The sequence below is a fragment of the Rattus norvegicus genome, chromosome 11 (assembly GCF_036323735.1).
Source record: "Rattus norvegicus strain BN/NHsdMcwi chromosome 11, GRCr8, whole genome shotgun sequence".
Classification (NCBI taxonomy): domain Eukaryota; kingdom Metazoa; phylum Chordata; class Mammalia; order Rodentia; family Muridae; genus Rattus; species Rattus norvegicus.
The window spans coordinates 98,004,144-98,023,131 of NC_086029.1; the positions used below are offsets into that span (position 1 = coordinate 98,004,144).

Consider the following 18,988-nt stretch of genomic DNA (forward strand, 5'->3'; position numbering starts at 1 on the left):
CAAGGACCCATGTTCTACTATGTTCATAGCAGCCTTATTTATAATAGCCAGAAGCTGGAAAGAACCCAGATGCCCTTCAACAGAGGAATGTATACAGAAAATGTGGTACATCTACACAATGGAGAACTACTCAGCTATTAAAAACAAAGACTTCCTAAAATTTGCAGACAAATGGATGAAACTAGAAAATATCTTGATTGAGATAACCCAATCACAAAAACCACACACATTGTATGTGCTCACTCATAAGTGGATAATAACCCAAAAGCTCGAATTACCCAAGATACAATCCCCAGAACACATGAAGCTCAAGAAGAAGGAAGACCAAAGTCTGGGTGCTTCATTCCTTCTTAAAAGGGGGAACAAAAATATTCATAAGAGGAGATTTGAAGACAAAGTTTAGACCCAAGAGTGAAAGAATGGCCATTCAAGCCTGCCCGACCTGGGGATCCAGCCCATATACAGCCACCAAACCCAGACAATATTGCTGATGCCAAGAAGCACATGCTAACAGGAGCCTGATCTAGCTGTCTCCTGAGAGGCTCAGCCAGAGCATGACAAATATGAAGGCGAATGCTAGCAGCAAAGCATTGAACTGAGAGTGGGGTCCCCATTGGAGGAGTTAGAGAAAGGATCGAAGGGGTTGAAAGGGCTTGCAACATCTTAAGAACAACCATACCAACCAACCAGAGCTCTCAGGGACTAAACCTGAGAGTACACATGGACAGACCCATGGCTCCAGCTGCTATGTAGCAGAGGATGTCTTGTTGGGCACCAATGGCAGGAGCAGTCCTTGGTTCTACCAATGCTGGATCCCCCAGTGTAAGGAAACATCAGGTTGGGGAGGCAGGAAGGGATGGGTGGTTGGGAAGGGGGAACACCCTCATAGAAGAGGGGGAAGGACAGATGGATAGTGGGTAGTAATGGACAGCCAACCTGGAAAGGGAATAACATTTGACATGAAAATAAAAATATATCCAATAAAAAAGAAAACAGTCAAATTATGAAAAATATTACCACATTTTGCACATGGCATAAAATCTGCAACTTCTAAGGGTTAGCATCTCTTCATAGTAACCCAAACCAATGCTCTCATAGTCTGTAACTCCTCATCTGCGCCTCAAGATGCCCAGGAACTGTTCTGAGAATATGTGTGACTACACTGGATAGCAGTGAGCTCCCCTCTTACATGTGTGTGAGCTTTGACAGGGCCTGGCACCTAATGCACAATGGCTGTACCAGAATCTTTTGCTGAGCACTGCTGCCACCTTTGGGTTGTGCAGAGTAGAACCATATACTTGGCGAAGCTCACCTCAAGTACTTCTCCTAAGCGTTCTTCTTAAGATCCCACAGATCTGCGATCTCAGTGATGACCTCGCTGCATGTCAATAAAGAAGCTTGACCTGTCAGAGTGTTTTAATAGCCCATGAGTAGTACTTTGTTATAGCAAAAAGTCTTCTGAATTACTTTTTAAATAATGTCAGGGACCTGGAGAGATGGCTCGGTGGATAAAGCACTTGCTGAGTAGGAAGAGGACCTAGAGTTCAGGTTCACCAGAAGCCAGGAGAGGATGTGGGGATGTGCCTATAATCTGAGACTCAGGCAAATAGAGGTTGGATCCTCAGAGCAAGCTAGCTGTGTGGATGTACTCTAGGTTTGATCGGGGAAACGATTGAGAAAAATTCCCAACATTAACCTCAGGCTTTTACATAAAAGTTTATAGCTCTCACACACATACTACATACACATGAAAGAAGTAAAAAAAATATTGTAATATTTAGATATAAACCATATAAAAGAATGTAAATCAAAGGTAATCATCATTATGAGATAAAATTAAGAAGAGCTACTAGAAATAATGTGAATGTGTTACAAAGGAACCTAGGACACCAGGTGATTCCATTTCACCTGATGCTCTAGAAAAGCACAGATCCATGGTATCAGGAGCTGGACAAAGAGCCTAAAAATAGAGAAAGCAGCAGGAGCAAAAGTAGAATTTAGAAGAGATGGGAATATCCTGAGCTTGGTTTATGGTGGTGTTTGCATGCTTATATGAATTTCTCCAAACTCCAAAAGGGTGTGCTTTTCTGTCAGTAGATCTCCTGTCGTGTTCATACAGGCCAGATATAAAAGATGGTTCATTTTCATTTCTTCCTCTGAAGTGTATTCATATGAGTAAAAGCAAAGTTTTAGAGAAGTTCCTCATGTAGCAATAAATAAGGTGAGTTACAATGAAAAGACAGTGGACTTAGAGGATAAAGAAACTCTTGATTGGCACGAGCTTGAAATAAGGGTTGGAGAACACGGTGGCAGTGAGGAAAACTTGGTATTTTTTATCTTGTCTTTGAGATTATAATGAAGTTGTATTACTCCCTTCCCTCCCTCGCCTTCCCATATACCCCTCCCCACGTTCCTTCAAATCATGTACCTTCAAATGCATGGTCTCTTTTTTCACTAATTGTGTGTGTGTGTGTGTGTGTGTGTGTGTGTGTGTGTGTGTGTGTGTGTGTATTTTGTTCATTTCCTTTAATGTTTTTTAGGCTGACCATTCATAGGACTTGGTTGTCCAAATATGAACCATAGCCAGATAGATGAAATGGGAGGTGGGGGGAGTAACCAGGATGAGAGAGTTTATAGTTTGCTCATCAGGCAGAGGTTCGCACTCTGACATCTTGTCAAAGTCATAATTGCAAAACAGTAGTTGTATTTCCATACAGAAAACAGTAGTTAGTTGTATTTCCAAGTAGATAGCTGTTTGTTTTATCAGCAGTCTTCTATTGGATGCTGGGATTCTTACTGAAGCACGGTAGTTGATTAAAGGAGTTAGAAACCTAACAAGAAGAAATTCCTCTCATCATGAAATAAGGTTATATGAATAAATTTAACAGTTAAATAAATGTACCCATTTAAGGAACAAACAGTAAAATTAGACTTAATTATAGATGAATGAGGCCTGGATTACTGGTTCATACTTTTAGTCCCAGCACTAGAGAAGTAGAGACAGGCAGATCTCTGGAGTTCAGTGTCAGCCTAATCTACAAAGCTAGTTAGTTCTAGGCCAGTCAGGACAGCACAATGATACCCTGTCCCAAAAGGAAAATAAAAGTGTGAAAGTGGGGAGAGAAGGCATAGCTGGAAGAAGATTGGGATAAATTGATAGTCGTGCCTTAGCAGTGGGCACATGGTAATGCATTTTACTGTTTTCTCTTTTAATATTTATGATCATATATTTCACAATACATTTTTAAAGACAGAATGTTATTTACAAGGGTTAATAAATGAGACAGTGTGGTATTGTATGAAGGAGGTAAGAGCAAATGAATTATGGTACTGGGGACCAAGAAAGACAACATTCTCAGAAAAGGGGTAAACAGTGATGTTACCTGGCACAAACCAAACAGGTCTGATCACCCAGCTCGAGTTTACTTCATGTTCCTGAAACATTAGGGAAAATCCCATTTGATTGAGCTTTCTGATTGTTACTTAAGATAAATGTCTAAGCTTCCTTTTCTTATATGCAAATATCTGTTTGATTTTTTTTTTTAGGAGACTAATGAGCAGAAACTTCACAAAATAGCCACAGAACTTTTGCTTACAGAAAGAGCTTATGTCAGCCGGCTCAACCTCCTAGATCAGGTAACATTTTGCTGTCATTCACTGTTCTGCTCTAGGTATTAAAGCATTTCAGGAGCTGCAGTGCAGGCCTGGCTGGCTAGGGTAGTGAAATTTACTTGCTTTAAGGAAATGTTCACAGCCTCACTGATAAATTTTCTGAATACAAGACGTTTGCAACTCCTAAGAGTATAGGTTTCTATGAAAAAGTTGCAGCATGGCTGTGTTCCAAAAATGTCAGACATTGTTATTTTTTGACCATTTATTGTGCTCTTGGGAGGCTGTGTCAACTACTAAAATCTAAACAGGCTATTGGTGGTTACTTTGGTGAATCTGCCTTGTTTGATGTGTTGTACAGTGTCATGCCACGGGGCTTTGAGAACCCACTTGTTTAGCCTGGATGGAACCTGGCTTCGTCATCCAGACAGTATTTGTTGCATACATGATTCCACTGTACCACATTTTGTAATTTAATTGTTAACGTGCGGTCTTGAGCCTGGTTTCAAATGCTTTCTGAGTCCATGGGGTCACTTAGAAATGCACTTGTTGTAAAGAGGAAGCTGCTGTGTTTGAATGTTTGTTGTGAGTCTCATTCTAGTTTGACCTCTGGTAAATTGGGATTTCATGGAAACACATGGTCCTCGACACATCTTATCTTGGTTCCCAGGGTCAACCCTATACTGGTTGTATGAATTTTGGGAAGCCAATTTAAAGTTTGTATTCTGTGCATTAGTGAAATTGTATTTCAGATTCTCTGTGTCAAGGAACTTTACCATGAACAAAGTCAATCCCTGTGGGGAAACGGTCTTAGAATGTGGAAATTTTCCTACAGTGAAAAGAGATATTTTCTTATAGGCAAATTGTTTCTTCCTTCCCCCTCTTCCTTTTCCTCTTCCTCCTCCTCCTGTCCTTCTCTATCCTCTTCCTCTTCTTACTCTTCCCCCTCCCTCCACCTCTCTGGTCTCTGTCCCTCTCTCCTCTCCACATCCCCCTGCTCTGGTGCCAAATTAATTTGACTACTTTTTTTGATGTTTTAGTATGTTAATTAGTATAGTGCCCCACCTGTCAGATTCTTTAAGGAGATAATTTTTTAGTACTTTTGGCCTCCCAAAAATAAAGTGCAGTTAGGTAAATTTAGAAAATGAATAATCCTTTGGACATGGTGAAGGAACAGATTTTCTTCTGCATGATTTTAGCAAAACGGCAGTTAGGTATTGTAGCCCAAGCAGAGTCCATTGTAGCCAAGCCCAGAGTTCAGGATGTTAGCTTTTGCCACTTATCTCTGTGGCACATGTGACAAGATCTCTGAACACACAAAGTATTCACACAGTCGGGTATTATTATTCATTAAAGAGCAAAGGAGACTCTGAGAACTGAAGAGTTGTGTTGGTTTTTATTCACTCACTGTCCCTGTTCTATGGGAACTAAGTTACCTACTCCCCTAGCAAGATCCACACAGTACCTATAGGGAGCATGGGAGACAGCGACAGATGTCTCCACCTTCATTACTGTCCATTGCTGCGATGCGATGCTGAGAAGGATAGCTTAACGGGGGGAGATTCATTTTGATTCACAGTTTAAGACGAGGATACAGTCCATCCTCGCAGGAAGGTCAAGAGGGCAGGATCTTGACGAAGACATCACATTGTATTCATAGTCAAGAAGCAGAGAGCAGCTAGTGTGTGGGGCTGCTCGCATCCCTCCTCCACTGCTTCCAGGACCCCAGCTCTGTCAATGCAGTTAAGATGGCCCACAGAGGTGCCCAGAAGCCTGTGTCCCAGGTGTCTCCCTGACAGTTAACACTAACCATTACTCACAATGAGCGCAATTTATAATAGCTATAGACATCGTTCAAAGCATAGCAAGTGAAAAATATCACACTGTATGCATAATAAAACCATTTCACAACTCTTAATTATAGCCATAGATGAGAATGTAAATCCCTCCTCATCAGTTGGAAATTCTTTGCACAGAAATGCCTTATTAACTATCTACTTTAATATTCCAGAGGAGAAAGGTAAATAAACTCCATATTGATAGGGGCATAGTTTTAGTTATAAACAAATCTTCCTAACCCTTATTTAAAATTCTTCAAAATCAAAATATATAGTTTGTCCTACATTTCCCAGAGTCATTGATTTTCTAAGCCATAATTTTCCCCATTTATTCAGCAAGCTAATGTCTCCATTCCAGGGCAGGCCAGGGCAGGCCAGTGCAGTAAAAGCTAGTTAACCCACAAATCTAGAGTGACATTTGCTTTATTCTTTTATTCAGGTATTTTATTGCAAACTATTAGAAGAAGCAAACCGAGGCTCATTTCCTGCAGAGATGGTGAATAAAATCTTTTCTAACATTTCATCAATAAATGCCTTCCATAGTAAATTCCTATTACCTGAGCTGGAGAAGCGAATGCAAGAATGGTAAGATGGAGAAACGGGACTTCTGTACCTAACACATGCATACAGGACGGTGCTTCTTAACTTTTAAAGAAGAACAGATATACCACAAACACCGCTACAATAAATATAGTTTCAAATTTTTACATAAAAACTACTGGTAGATGTGGGACTGCATTTTCATGTTTCGCTCAACAGGCAGATTTTGCTTCTGTGCTCTAAATGGTGCTCTGACTAGTGAAGGCAGGACTCGGGCATGATCAGCAGCTCCAGGAGTCCCATAGGCTCTTTCTGCAATTCCTAAGCTTCCTTTTGAAAACTGTTTCTTGCAAGTGTTAGAGCAGATGGTACGGAGTGACTACTCTATCTTCTGGCCTACAGATTTCCTGATTCTTTAAGAAAGCTTAATGACATTTTTATATTTAATACAGGGAAACTACACCCAGAATTGGAGATATCCTGCAAAAGTTGGCACCATTCCTTAAGATGTATGGAGAATACGTAAAGGGATTTGATAATGCGGTGGAACTGGTTAAAAACATGACAGAGCGTGTTCCCCAGTTTAAATCAGTGACTGAAGAGATTCAGGTAATAGGACACTTTTCTTCCCGGTCACAAATAAATTTCTATGGTCTTCAAGATCTAAAATTGAGATGTAAGAATTTTTCTGAGAAATTTAGCCAAAGTTTATTCTACTAAATTCTCCAAAGATAGTATCTACAGTTAAAGCAGTTAATTATGAAGCACACCTCACATGCTAAGTGGTAGAAAATGCTCAATGAGCATTACTTTTCGATTTCTTTTTTTTTTTAATCTGCTCAAAACCCTAAGAAATGTTATTTATTTATTTCATTGCTTATTTTATTTATTTACATTTCAAATGATATCCCCTTCCTGGTTTCCCCTCCCACTATCCCTCTGCTTACCCCCTGCTTCTATAAGGGTGCTCCCCCCACCCAGTCACCATCACAACCCTGGCATTCCCCTATGCTGGGCCATTAAGCCTCCACAGGAAGAAGGACTTGCTCTCCCAGTGATGCCAGATCAGGCAATTCTCTGCTAACCATATGCAGCTGGAACTATGGGTCGCTCCATGGTCGCTCTTTAGTTGGTGGTTTAGACCCTGGAAGCTCTGGGAGGGGGCGGGGGTCTGGGTGATTGATATTGTTGTTCTTCCTATGGGGTTGCAAACTCCTTCATCTCCTTCAGTCCTTCTTATAACTCCTCCATTGTGATCCTGGTGCTCAGTCAGATGGTTGGCTGTTAGCATCCGCATCTGTATTGATCAGGCTCTGGCAAACCCTCTCAGGGGCCAGCAAAGCCATGCTCCTGTCAGCAAGCACTTCATGGCATCAGAAATAGTGTCTGGGTTTGGTATTTGCATATGGGTGGGGCAGTCTGTGGATGACCTTTTCTTCAGTCTCTAATCCACTCTTTGTCCCTGCATTTCCTTTAGCAATTCTGGACTAATATTTTTGAGATAAGTAGGTGGTCCCATCCGTCAACTGGGGCCATACCTAAGCTCAGGATGTGGTCTCTACAGGTTCCCTCTCCTCTTTGTTGGGTATTTCAGCTAATGTCATCCCCACTGGGTCCTTGGAGCGTCTTGCTTTCCTGACATCCGGGACTTTCTAGTGGTTACCCCCAGCTCCCCATCCCTCACTGCTACATGACTCCACTCAACTTACTGACCATCTGTACTTCTTTGCTGTCTCCTCCCACACCTCATCCTGTCCCTCTTTTCCCTTCCCTCCTGTCTCCCTCCCGGTTTCCCTCTTCCTCTACCTCCCATGATGATTTTGTTTCACCTTCTAAGTAGGACTAGAGCATGCACACTTTGGCCTTCCTTCTTGAACTTTGTATGGTCTGTGAGTTGTATCATCGGTATTCCAAGCTTTTTTACTAATATCCACTTATCAGTGAGTACAAAATATGTGTGTTTTTCTGTGATTGGGTTACCTCACTCAGGATGATATTTTCCAGTTCCATCCGTTTGCATATGAATTTCATGAAGTCGTTGTTTTTGATAGCTGAGTAATATTCCATTGTGTAGATGTACCACGTTTTCTGTATCCATTCCTCTGTTGAAGGGCATCTGGGTTCTTTCCATTTTCTGGCTATTATAAATAAGGCTGCTATGAACATAGTGGAGCACGTGTCTTTGTTATATGTTGGGGCATCTTTTGAGTATATGCCCAAGAGAGGTATAGCTGGATCCTCAGGTAGTTCAATGTCCCATTTTCTGAGGAACCTCCAGACTGATTTCCAGAGTGGTTGTACCAGTCTGCAATCCCACCAACAATGGAGGAGTGTTCCTCTTTCTCCACATCCTCGCCAGCATCTGCTGTCACCTGAGTTTTTTTTTTTTAATCTTAGCCATTCTGATTGGTGTGGGGTGGAATCTCAGGGTTGTTTTGATTGGCATTTCCCTTATGACTAAAGATATTGAACATTTCTTTAGGTGTTTCTCAGCCATTTGGCATTCCTCAGCCATGAATTCTTTGTTTAGCTCTGAACCCCATCTATCTCCCTGCCGTCTAACTTTGTGAGTTCCCAAAAGAGAAAGAAATGAATGTCTCTGGCAAACAGTCATGGGCCTATCAGGATGGAAGGGCTCTGTGAACTTGAGTAGCCTACCTATGTCTGTATGCCAAGTGAGCAGGTCAAAGATTCCCTGTTGTGGAAAGTTCTGGCTTCTTCTGAGTCCCAATGGGAGGCAAAGGGGCAAAAGAAGTCATTGTCCGTGGTAAACAGCCTGGGAGTGGCCAGAACGGGATATAACTTTGAAGGGAAGCTCCATATCTCCAAGTTATATTGGCAGCAATATGGTATATTTAAAAATGCCTGTTCTCTGGCTTCTTCCCCCAACACTGTGGTTTGATAGGCTGGATGAGGCTCAGAAGCCTGAATCTTTTCAAAGCACCTGGTGTGTGACACAACTACACCAGGTAGAAAAATGATGCCTTTGATTAAAGTTCTGTTTTATATTGGGGTTTTAGATGCGTGAACCTAATTGTTAAATATTCTTTTAAAAACCTTGATTTACAGGGGTTAGTGAGAGGGCTCAGTGAGTAAAAGCACTTGCCACTAAGCCTGATGACCTAAGTTTGATCCCCAAGGCCCATGTGGTACAAAGAGAGAACTGACTATTACAAGTTGTCTTCTGACATCCTTACTCATATACACATACAATAAATAAATATGATGAAGTATTTAAAAATAAAATATTGCTGATTACAGAAACAGAAGATCTGTGGAAGCTTAACCCTACAGCATCACATGCTGGAGCCTATCCAGCGGATCCCTCGCTACGAGATGCTCCTTAAGGACTACCTGAAGAAGCTGTCTCCTGACGCCCCAGACTGGAATGATGCAAAGAGTAGGTCTTCTGTTCTCCCTCAGCATCATAGCGACATAGCCAAGCTGCCCTTGGGTTCCAGAGATGTGTCTTACAAGTGCTTTAGTCAACAGTTACTGTCAGAAAACCATCTCACTAGAGGTTGCTGTCGGCACCTTAACAGAATACTCCACTTTAAGTCAGGATCATGCCCATTTAAAACATGCAAATCATGATTCCCATTCTGGATTCATGTTATCACCAACTGTGAAACCTAAAACTGCAGGCTTAGAAATCTTTAGAATAGTAATATAAACAATGTATAATAATAATATAATATATAATGATAATATAATAAACCTTCTCACAGGAAGAATATGAGTATTTGGAACTATAGTGCCGCTGTCTACCAAGAGAGCTAAGAAGACATTTACTATGTAAATATGATCTATTGGCCTTAGTCCCTAACATTTATGTAAGCCATGAGGTGCTTTATTGTCTAGTGATATTTCCCTCAAAAAACGAAAAAAATAAAAATAAAAAGAAGAAGAAAACCCTGGCAGTGGTGGCACATACCTTTATTCCCAGCACTCAGGAGGCAGAGCCAGGCAGATCTCTGAGTTCAAAGCCACCCTGGTCTGTGGAGTGAGCTCCAGGACAGCAAGAGCTACACAGAGAAACCCTGTCTCAAAAAAATAAAAATAAAAACAAAACAAAGAGCACAACTTTATTTCAATTGTGTTGTTTGTCTTATCATTTCATTTGATTAGAATGAAAGTTTTTTAATTGGTTTGTAATATTAGAGATTGAGCCCAGGGATTTGTTTATCGTATTCGAATATGTACATTGTGTACCAAATGCTTTAAATCTCATCACTGCGAAGGCGGAGGCAGGTGGATCTCTATGAGTTCCAAGCCAGCCAGGGATAAATAGTGAGATGCTATCTTAAGAAAGAAAAGGAAAGGGGCTGGGGATTTAGCTCAGTGGTAGAGCACTTACCTAGGAAGCGCAAGGCCCTGGGTTCAGTCCCCAGCCCCGAAAAAAAAGAACCAAAAAAAAAAAAAAAAAGAAAGAAAGAAAGAAAAAGAAAAAAAAGTGTTGTACCTCCAAGCCTCTAATATATTTTTTTAACCTCTCAAAAATTAGAGATGAATAAAAAATTAAGAAATAGTCCTGGTTTAATGTTTGACAAATACTAATGATGCTAATATAGTCGTAAAATTCATCTTCTCCCTGCATGTTCCTGACCTCTCTCATAAGCTGTTGTCATTCTGAGACGAAGATCAGAGGCTCGAGCCGTCTTGGACACAGACCATTTCTATTGCTTACCCACCATCCAATGACTTAGTGACCACAGAAACCTTTCTCACTCTTTCCCCTTCTGATCTTTCCCTGGCCTGGAACTTCCTGGGAACTCAGTTGAGCTTCTGGTGAATCAGGATAGGTCTTCCAGCTCTCGGTAAACCTTTCTCTTACACCGTAGCCTCTGCCACTTTGCTTTCCCTCATCCTGGTGGTTATGACGCACACAGAGCTGCCCGTGCTCACACAGTCCTGGCACCAGTAGATACTCTTCTTTTTCTTTTTAAGTGACCTTATCCTCTTACCCTGCCTTAGGAAAATTCATATTTAGAAAAGCAAGTGGATCTTCAGAGCCTAACATGTAAATTAACTAGGTCATGTAAATTTCTATCTCCAGAAGCAGAAAACACACTGAACCAAACCAGGCTCATTCTCAGTAGGGCTGTGGATGGGTCATGGGGTCATCCTCAGCTGTCCTCCCTAGGGTGCAGACTAGCCCATCAGGAAAGGGCAGTTCTTACAGGGAAAGGTAGAGTAGTCCTTGCCTGGGGCTGCCAAGCTACAGACACCAGGAAAACCAAGCTCATGATTCATGATGTAGCACTGTTTCAGTATTCAATATTCTGTATCTAAAGATTCATCCTTGCCCTGAGTTATAGATAAGAGGCACTGCATGGCTCTTGCTGGCTTGCCTTTGCTAAGGAGATCCTAGAACGTAGACTTTTAGAGTCTTGAAACTATAAGATGAAGCACTAAAATTATGTTCCGCTCAGCAATGCAAAAAGACAGAACGTGGGCCTGAAGGAATGGGGCTGTCTTGCCATGACTTAGGACTGGGAGATGCTCCCAAGGGGTGGCCACACAGGACTATGCCCCCACTGTCCTTCACCATCAACCACTGGAGCTCCACACGCCACTCCTCTCTTTCCTTTCCCTCCAAGGACCAGTTCTAGCAAAACAACCCCAGACTTTCTCCATCTGGCTCAGGCTGTCATGTGTGGCCATGAAAGCTGTGCATATTTAGCAGGCAAGACGAAGCATCAGACGTTTGAGCCATATGATCTAGGATTCATTTCTACGTGGATCAAGCCAAGTCATATCATTCCCATCATATGGCAAAAATGAAAGAACTCACCAACTGATAGCTAATAGCTCCTCAGGAGATACTTTCCAAAATGTTCTGGAAACTCCTTTAATTATTATTAGTACCAAACTTTATGTATAGTAATATTTTCCCTACATATACCTATGATAAGGTTTAATTTGTCAATTGGAGATTAACAATATTAATGGAATAATTTAACTGTATGCTCTAATAAAACTTGTTTTAAAGTTATGAATTCCTTTTTCTGGAAATTTCTATATGCTATTTTTGACCCACAACAACTTGACTGATGCTGCAGAACTGCTGTTAATATGAAATTACCCCCGGCAGAGCTCCTTGGACTCGGTTAATATACACTGTAAATGCAAATCCATTTTTATGTTACATTGTACCTGTGAGCCTCATCATCATGTATGTCATGATGCTTAGATAGGCCATGAACAAATTACTTAGGAAACTACATGCCAGGCTGTAGAAGGAACTGCTATGACCTCCATTGTTTTCTATGTTACTGTAGTAGCACAGGAAGGACAAACATTTATTTACTTTTCTTTTTCCATTTAGAGTCACTTGAAATTATATCTACAGCAGCAAGCCATTCTAATAGTGCAATAAGAAAAATGGTAAGTGGTTTTTCAAGATCTGGGAACCTTCTGGCTAGACAAGAGCTGACAATATAGCCTCTCACTATTATAGACTTAGACCAAATGAACAGATACAGATGAACAGAAAAGAATATTTGCCAACTGTCTTATCCATTCCCCTCTTCTTAGGATTCACTTTATTGATACACTTTATACCAAAATGTAACAGTACTCTTAATATCTATTAAATTATACAGATTTTAGCTAAATTTGAATTACCATCTTGTATTTGATCTTGCTGTCTTCTGTTCTAATTTCCCAGGAGAACCTGAAGAAACTTTTAGAAATTTATGAGATGTTGGGAGAAGAAGAGGATATTGTAAATCCCTCAAATGAACTAATAAAAGAAGGACAAATCCTCAAACTAGCAGCTCGGAACACATCAGCACAAGAGCGCTACCTCTTCTTAGTGAGTATTGGCAGGCCGCACACAGCCATTCCTAGAATTCCTGTACATGTCATGGAGACGTGATATGCTCACTTACTTCCAGAATAACTACATCCAACCTGCTTTGGTCAGCACTGTCAGGATGTTCTGTGAGAGAATATCTTCAGAACTGTAAAGAGTATGCCATCACTCTGTGAACTAATCAAGTGCATGCTGAAGCCTTCTGTGACATGTACACAATTCACTTTCTGAAATCCTCCTTTGCTTGATTTTGGTTTTTGTCTTTCCTTATGTCCTTATAATCTAATGAGTATTTCTGTTTTATGTTGCCACACAGTTTCCTGTGACAAGTGCCCCTAACCCTCCACAGTCACCAGCCTACAGATATGTGTGCCCCAGGGTCCTCAGCACAGTCCACCCCTGCCCCATCCTTAGCTTTCTGAAAATGACAGTTTATCTAGGATTTACCACAAACAGGGACACACATGAACAAAATATTCTTATCAGTTTCTATCCACATTACCTTTCTTCTTTGTTACTAAAGTAAATTCTGATTCTATACCTAAAACAAATGAAACAGACCAAAGCAGTGGCTAGCAGATAATAAGCTAACATTGACTGGTAACTCAACAAACATTACCCATTATGACTGTTGAGATAACCTTTGTAAAGAGCCTAGTGACTCGCTCCCCTGATTCCCAGCATTCATTTTTACCATTTCTGAGTTGTCTTCATAGCCTAAGAAATTTTCATCTTTCTGTGAAAAAAAATTGCTAGGGATTGTCATTGGAGGAATTTCCCATATTCTACAGTGGTTTTAAATGTTTTATTACATATATTGATTTGTGAGGATTTGTGTGTTAGTATGTGTGAGAGTGTGTGTGTGTTTAAGTGTGTTTGTGAGTGAGTGGGAGGTTAAGTGTGGGAGTGGTGACCATGTGTGGCTGTGTGAGTGTATGTGTGAGTGAGTGGAGGGGTGAGTTGTATGGGCTGTGGTCAGTGTATGTGGGGGGTGAGTGTGTGTTGGAGGGTGAGTGGATAAGTGAGTGAGGGTAAATGGGGGTGCATGTGTTTGTGTGTATGTGTGTGTGTACCTGCATGTCCAGACCGTGATGTGTGTAGAGATCAGAGGAAAACTTACAGAAGTAATTTCTTTCCTTCTATCATGTGTTATCTGGGGATTGAGCTCAGGCTGTCAGGCTTGGAGTCCAGCATCTTACCTGCTGAGTCATCTCAGCAAACACACACATTGTAGCATGCAGCTTTCTCTACCCTGCCTGAGCTCCCAGAACAGGCTGTGCTATCAGCCCCCACCCAGCTTCCCTTGAATCCATGAATAAAGACACAGACACACACACATTCATTTTCAAGTTGCCTTCTTGGTACAACTGCTCGACATTATTAAACCCTTGTGTGTAGTGTGCCCTTAGCAATAATCTTAGCTCCACCACTCCCACCCACCCTAAACTTTAGTTGCTCAGTTACATCTAGTCACTGCTAAATTTCCTTGACCACCTGCCTATTGGAGACTCCATTTCAAGATCTCACATGGCTGGTCAACTTGTGTCCATCAGAAACACGGTGAACTCTCTCCCCTCCATACATCTCTCTGCTTGCCTCCAGGGACCTGGAAATCTCACCTACCCCTTTCTCCCATGGCTTCTTTACTGGCAGATCAAGAACCAACTGGAGAACAGAACCTTAGCATCAGAACCATCCCTACAGCACATTTTTTTTGTTTTTTGTTTTTTTTTTTAAAGAATAGTTTACTACCATACTACCCAACTCTTTCATTCTAAGATTAACTCAAAAATTAAAAAACCGATATCCATACAAAAGCAAAGTATGGAATATTCTAAGCAATGAAGCTGTTATGTCACAAAGGATAAACTCATGATTTCCTTCCCTCCTACTGCATCTATTATGCTTGTATCCACATGTGTTTAGGATTGACCCCCCCCCCCCCTGGGATATGAATCATCAGGGAGCTTGTTCCTGAAGGAAACTGGTTTTCTCTTTCAGCAGCCATCGATTATCTATTGCTCTTCATCAAGGGATGGAACCTTGTAAAATTTCCTCATCCACATAGGCATATCAACTGATGCTACCATTATGCAAACCCTACTTAAGTAGCCATATTATTGAGGTTTCAAGGGTGTGGCTTCCCTGTAAAGACAATGTCTACCAGCAGGCATCCTTGTCCTCTGCCTTTCACAACCTTTCTTGCATCTTTTACATCATGTCCCTTGAGCCATGGGTGTAGGGTGTTATTGCAAATGTATCCATTGGAGTTGAGCACCCACATTCTTCTCTACATTGTGAGCAGTTGTGGATCTATGTAATGGTCTCATCTGTTTCAAGAAAGAAATTTCTTTGATAGGGACAAGAGCTACACTTAGCTGGGAGTATACATCTAATTACTACGCATTTAAAATTATATTATCTAGAAAAAATGATATTAGTAGAGCCTTGTAGAGGCTATGGCCTCTCCAGCCTTAGTTTGCTAGGTTCAGAGTTATGAATCTCTCTTGTTGAGTCATGTTCGGTAGTTATTAGCTTCCTGCAAGGTAAAAGTACCACCACTGCAGAATAGGAGATAGTTTCCTGGCCAGTCACTCAATAAGAACTACAGAATTGTCCAAATTCACTGTAAAAATTCTTCATTTTTGCTAGGCAAAAGTACTTCATTTTACCCAGGTTATAGTTTTATATTCATAGCAAAATGGGAAACAGAAGCATACATTAGTCACGCCAAGGTCCCAAGTTCTATTCAGAAGTTCATTGCAAAATGTAGGTTTCTTTATTGTTTAGAGCATAATTGTCTTTGAAAGTACTGAGTAACCCCTTTAGCGTCAATAAGGTATGAAGATGTCAAAGCACCAAACATATGGAATAGAAAAACCTACTTTTTGCTGGACAGAAACTCTCAGAGTCAGTGCCTGACTGTCTTTACATGGTGGCTGTGGATTCTCCACTGTACTGGCTGGTTTTATGTCAACTTGAGACAAGTTTGAGTCATCAGAGAAGAAGGAGCCTCAGTTGAGCAAATGCCTCCATGAGATCCAGGTGTAAGGCATTTGGGCAATTAATGATAATAGGGGAGGGCCCAGCCCATAGTAGGTGCTGCCATCCCTAGGCTGATGGTCTGAGTGCTATAAGAAAGCAAGTTGAATGAGCCAAAAGGAACAACTAAGTAAGCAGCACTTCTCCATGGCCTCTGCATCAGCTCGGACTGTGGGCTACTGCCCTGCTTGAGTTCCCCTCCTGACTTCCCCAATGATGTGGAAGTTCCCTTTCCTCCCCAACTTGCTTTGCAGTCATGGTGTTTTGTCAACAGTAATAAAAACCCTGGCTAAGACATCCAGGTCACATCTGAAGATTCAAATCTAGGATCCACAAATGAATAAAAACATGACATTTATCTTGATGGGTCAGGGTTACTTCACCCAGCATAATACATTGTTTCTATCCCTTTTCTTTATTTCATCTTGCTTTACACATGAGTAGAATTCCACTACATATATGTACCATATTCTTGATAGTCTGTTGGGGGGGTATTTTTTATTTACAATTCAAATGTTATCCCCTTTTCCTGGTTTCTTGTCAATAAACCCCCTATCACATGCCCCTTACCCCTTCTTCTATGAGGGTATTCCCCACCCAACAAACCACCCCTTCCTGCCTCCCCACTCTGACATTCCCCTACACTAGGGCATCAAGCCTTGGAAGGACTAAGTCTCCTTCCATTGGTGCCCAACAAGGCCATCCTCTGCTGCATATGCAGCTGGAGCCATGGGACTGTCCATGTGTACTCTTTGGGTGGTGGTTTAGTCCCTGGGAGCTCTGGTTGGTTGGTATTGTTGTTCTTATTGGATTGCAAGCCCCTTCAGCTCCTTCAGTCCTTTCTCTAACTCCTCCAATGGGTACCCCATTCTCAGTTCAATGGTTGACTGCAAGCATTCACCTCTCTATTTGTCAGGCTCTGGTAGAGCCTCTCAGGAGACAGCTGTATCAGGTTCCTGTCAGCAGTCACTTCTTGGCATTAGCTATATTGTCTGGGTTTGGTGGCTGTATATGGACTGGATCCCCAGATGGGGCAGTCTCTAGATGGCCTTTCCTTCAGTCTCTGCTCCAAACTTTGTCTCTGTATTTCCTCCTACTAATATTTTTGTTCCCCCTTCTAAGAAGAACTGAAGCATCATACTTTGGTCGTCCTTCTTCTTGAGTTTCATATAGTCTGTGGATTGTATCATTGGGTGTTCTGAGCTTTGGGGCTAATATCCACTTATCAGTGAGTGCGTACCATGTGTGTTTTTCTGTGTTTGGGTTACCTCACTCAAGATGATATTTTCTAGTTCCATCCATTTGCCTATGAATTTCATGAAGTCATTGTTTTTAATAGCTGAGTAATACTCCATTGTGTAAATATACCACATTTTCTGTATCCATTCCTCTGTTGAGGGAGATCTGGGTTCAGCTTTTGGCTATTATAAATAAGGCTGCTATAAACATAGTGGAGCATGTGTCCATGTTATATGTGAGAGCATCTTTTGGGTATATGCCCAGGAGTGGTATATCTGGGTTCTCAGGTTGTACTATGTCCAATATTCTAGGAACCACCAGACTGATTTCCAAAGTGGTTGTACCAGCTTGCAATCCCACCAACAATGGAGGAGTATTCCTCTTTCTCCACATCTTTGCCAGCATCTGTTGCCACCTGGTTTTTTATCTTAGCCATTCTGACTGGTGTGAGGAAGAATCTCAGGGTTGTTTTGGTTTGCATTTCCCTGATGACTAAGGATGTTGAAGATTTCTTTAGGTGTTTCTCAGCCATTCAGTATTCCTCAGCTGTGAATTCTTTGTTTAGCTCTGTACACTATTTTTAATAGGGTTATTTGATTCTCTGGAGTCTAACTCCTTTAGTTCTTTGTACATATTGGATATTAGCCCTCTATCAGATGTAGGATTTATAAAGATCTTTTCCCAATCTGTTGGTTATCATTTTGGCCTAATGACAGCGTCCTTTGCCTTACAGAAGCTTTGCAATTTTATGAGGACCCATTTGTCCATTCTTGATCTTAGAACATAAGCCATTCGTGTTCTGTTCAGGAAATGTCCAGTGCCCATGTGTTCAAGGCTCTTCCACACTTTCTCTTCTATTAGTTTGAGTGTATCTGGTTTGATGTGGAGGTCCTTGATCCACTTGCACTCGAGCTTTTTACAGGGCAATTTGCATTCTTCTACATGCTGACCTCCAGTTGAACCAGCACCATTTGTTGAAAATGCTGTCTTTTTTTATAACATGGAGGGCAGACAAGTTGTTTTGTAGCTATTGTGAATAGGGTAAAAATTATCTATGAAAATATATTGATTATTTTGGACATATGGCAAGAAGTGCTATAGCCAGGTCCTATGGTAGATCTCCTTAAAAGATAAAGCTTTTTGAGAATTCTTTACACTGATTTCCATGAGGGTTACACAAGTTTGCAGTCCCAACAATAATAAAGGTTGGTTCCCCTTTTTCTACATGCTTACCAACCTTTTCTTTTCAGGATCTTGGTTATACTGACAGGGATAAGGTGAAATCTCAAATTTGCGTATTCCTAATTCTAAGGATGTAAAATACTGTTTACGGTATTTCTTAACCATTTTAGTTTCTTCTTTTGAGAACTCTGTTTGGATCCATTATCCATTTCTAAGTTGAGTCATTTATTTTTATAACCTCATTTTTTTAGTTCCTTGAATGTGATGAATGTTATGTATGTCCTTTGTCAAATGTACACCTAGCAAGGAATCCCTTCCATGCTATGGGCTTCCTTTTCACTCCTGTTTCCTTTGCCACATAGAAGCCCATTGGCTTGAGAAGTCCCATTTGTATACTATTGGCCTTAATTCCTGAGCTAATGGAGTCCTATGCAAACACTCCTTTCCTATAATTCTATCTCGTAAGGTACAGTCTTTGTTTTCTTCTCAGTTTTACTGACTCTGGTGTCACATCAAGATCTTTGATCCATTTGAAGTTGATTTTTGTGCAGCGTGATAGGTCTGGGTCTGGTTTCATTCTTCTATATAGACATCTACTTTCCATCACCCTTTTTTGAAGGTATTGCCTTTTTTCACTGAGTTTCTGACATCTTTGTGGAATGATAGGAATACTCAGCTTTGGTCTTCTATGTTGTTCAACTAGTCTGTGTGTCAGCATTGC

General features: G+C 41.1%; 1 protein-coding gene across 5 annotated transcripts in view; it reads left to right on the forward strand.

The window, feature by feature from the left end:
- Fgd4 (FYVE, RhoGEF and PH domain containing 4) overlaps nt 1-18,988 on the forward strand; it is a 151,009-nt gene that overhangs the window by 99,962 nt on the left and 32,059 nt on the right. For all 5 annotated transcript variants that reach the window (NM_001415054.1, XM_039087982.2, NM_001415055.1 and 2 more), the window contains 6 exons: nt 3,547-3,636; nt 5,887-6,032; nt 6,440-6,596; nt 9,249-9,387; nt 12,316-12,374; nt 12,658-12,804. In NM_001415054.1, coding sequence (NP_001401983.1) covers nt 3,547-3,636; nt 5,887-6,032; nt 6,440-6,596; nt 9,249-9,387; nt 12,316-12,374; nt 12,658-12,804 — 738 coding nt within the window. The remainder of the gene's footprint in view (nt 1-3,546; nt 3,637-5,886; nt 6,033-6,439; nt 6,597-9,248; nt 9,388-12,315; nt 12,375-12,657; nt 12,805-18,988) is intronic.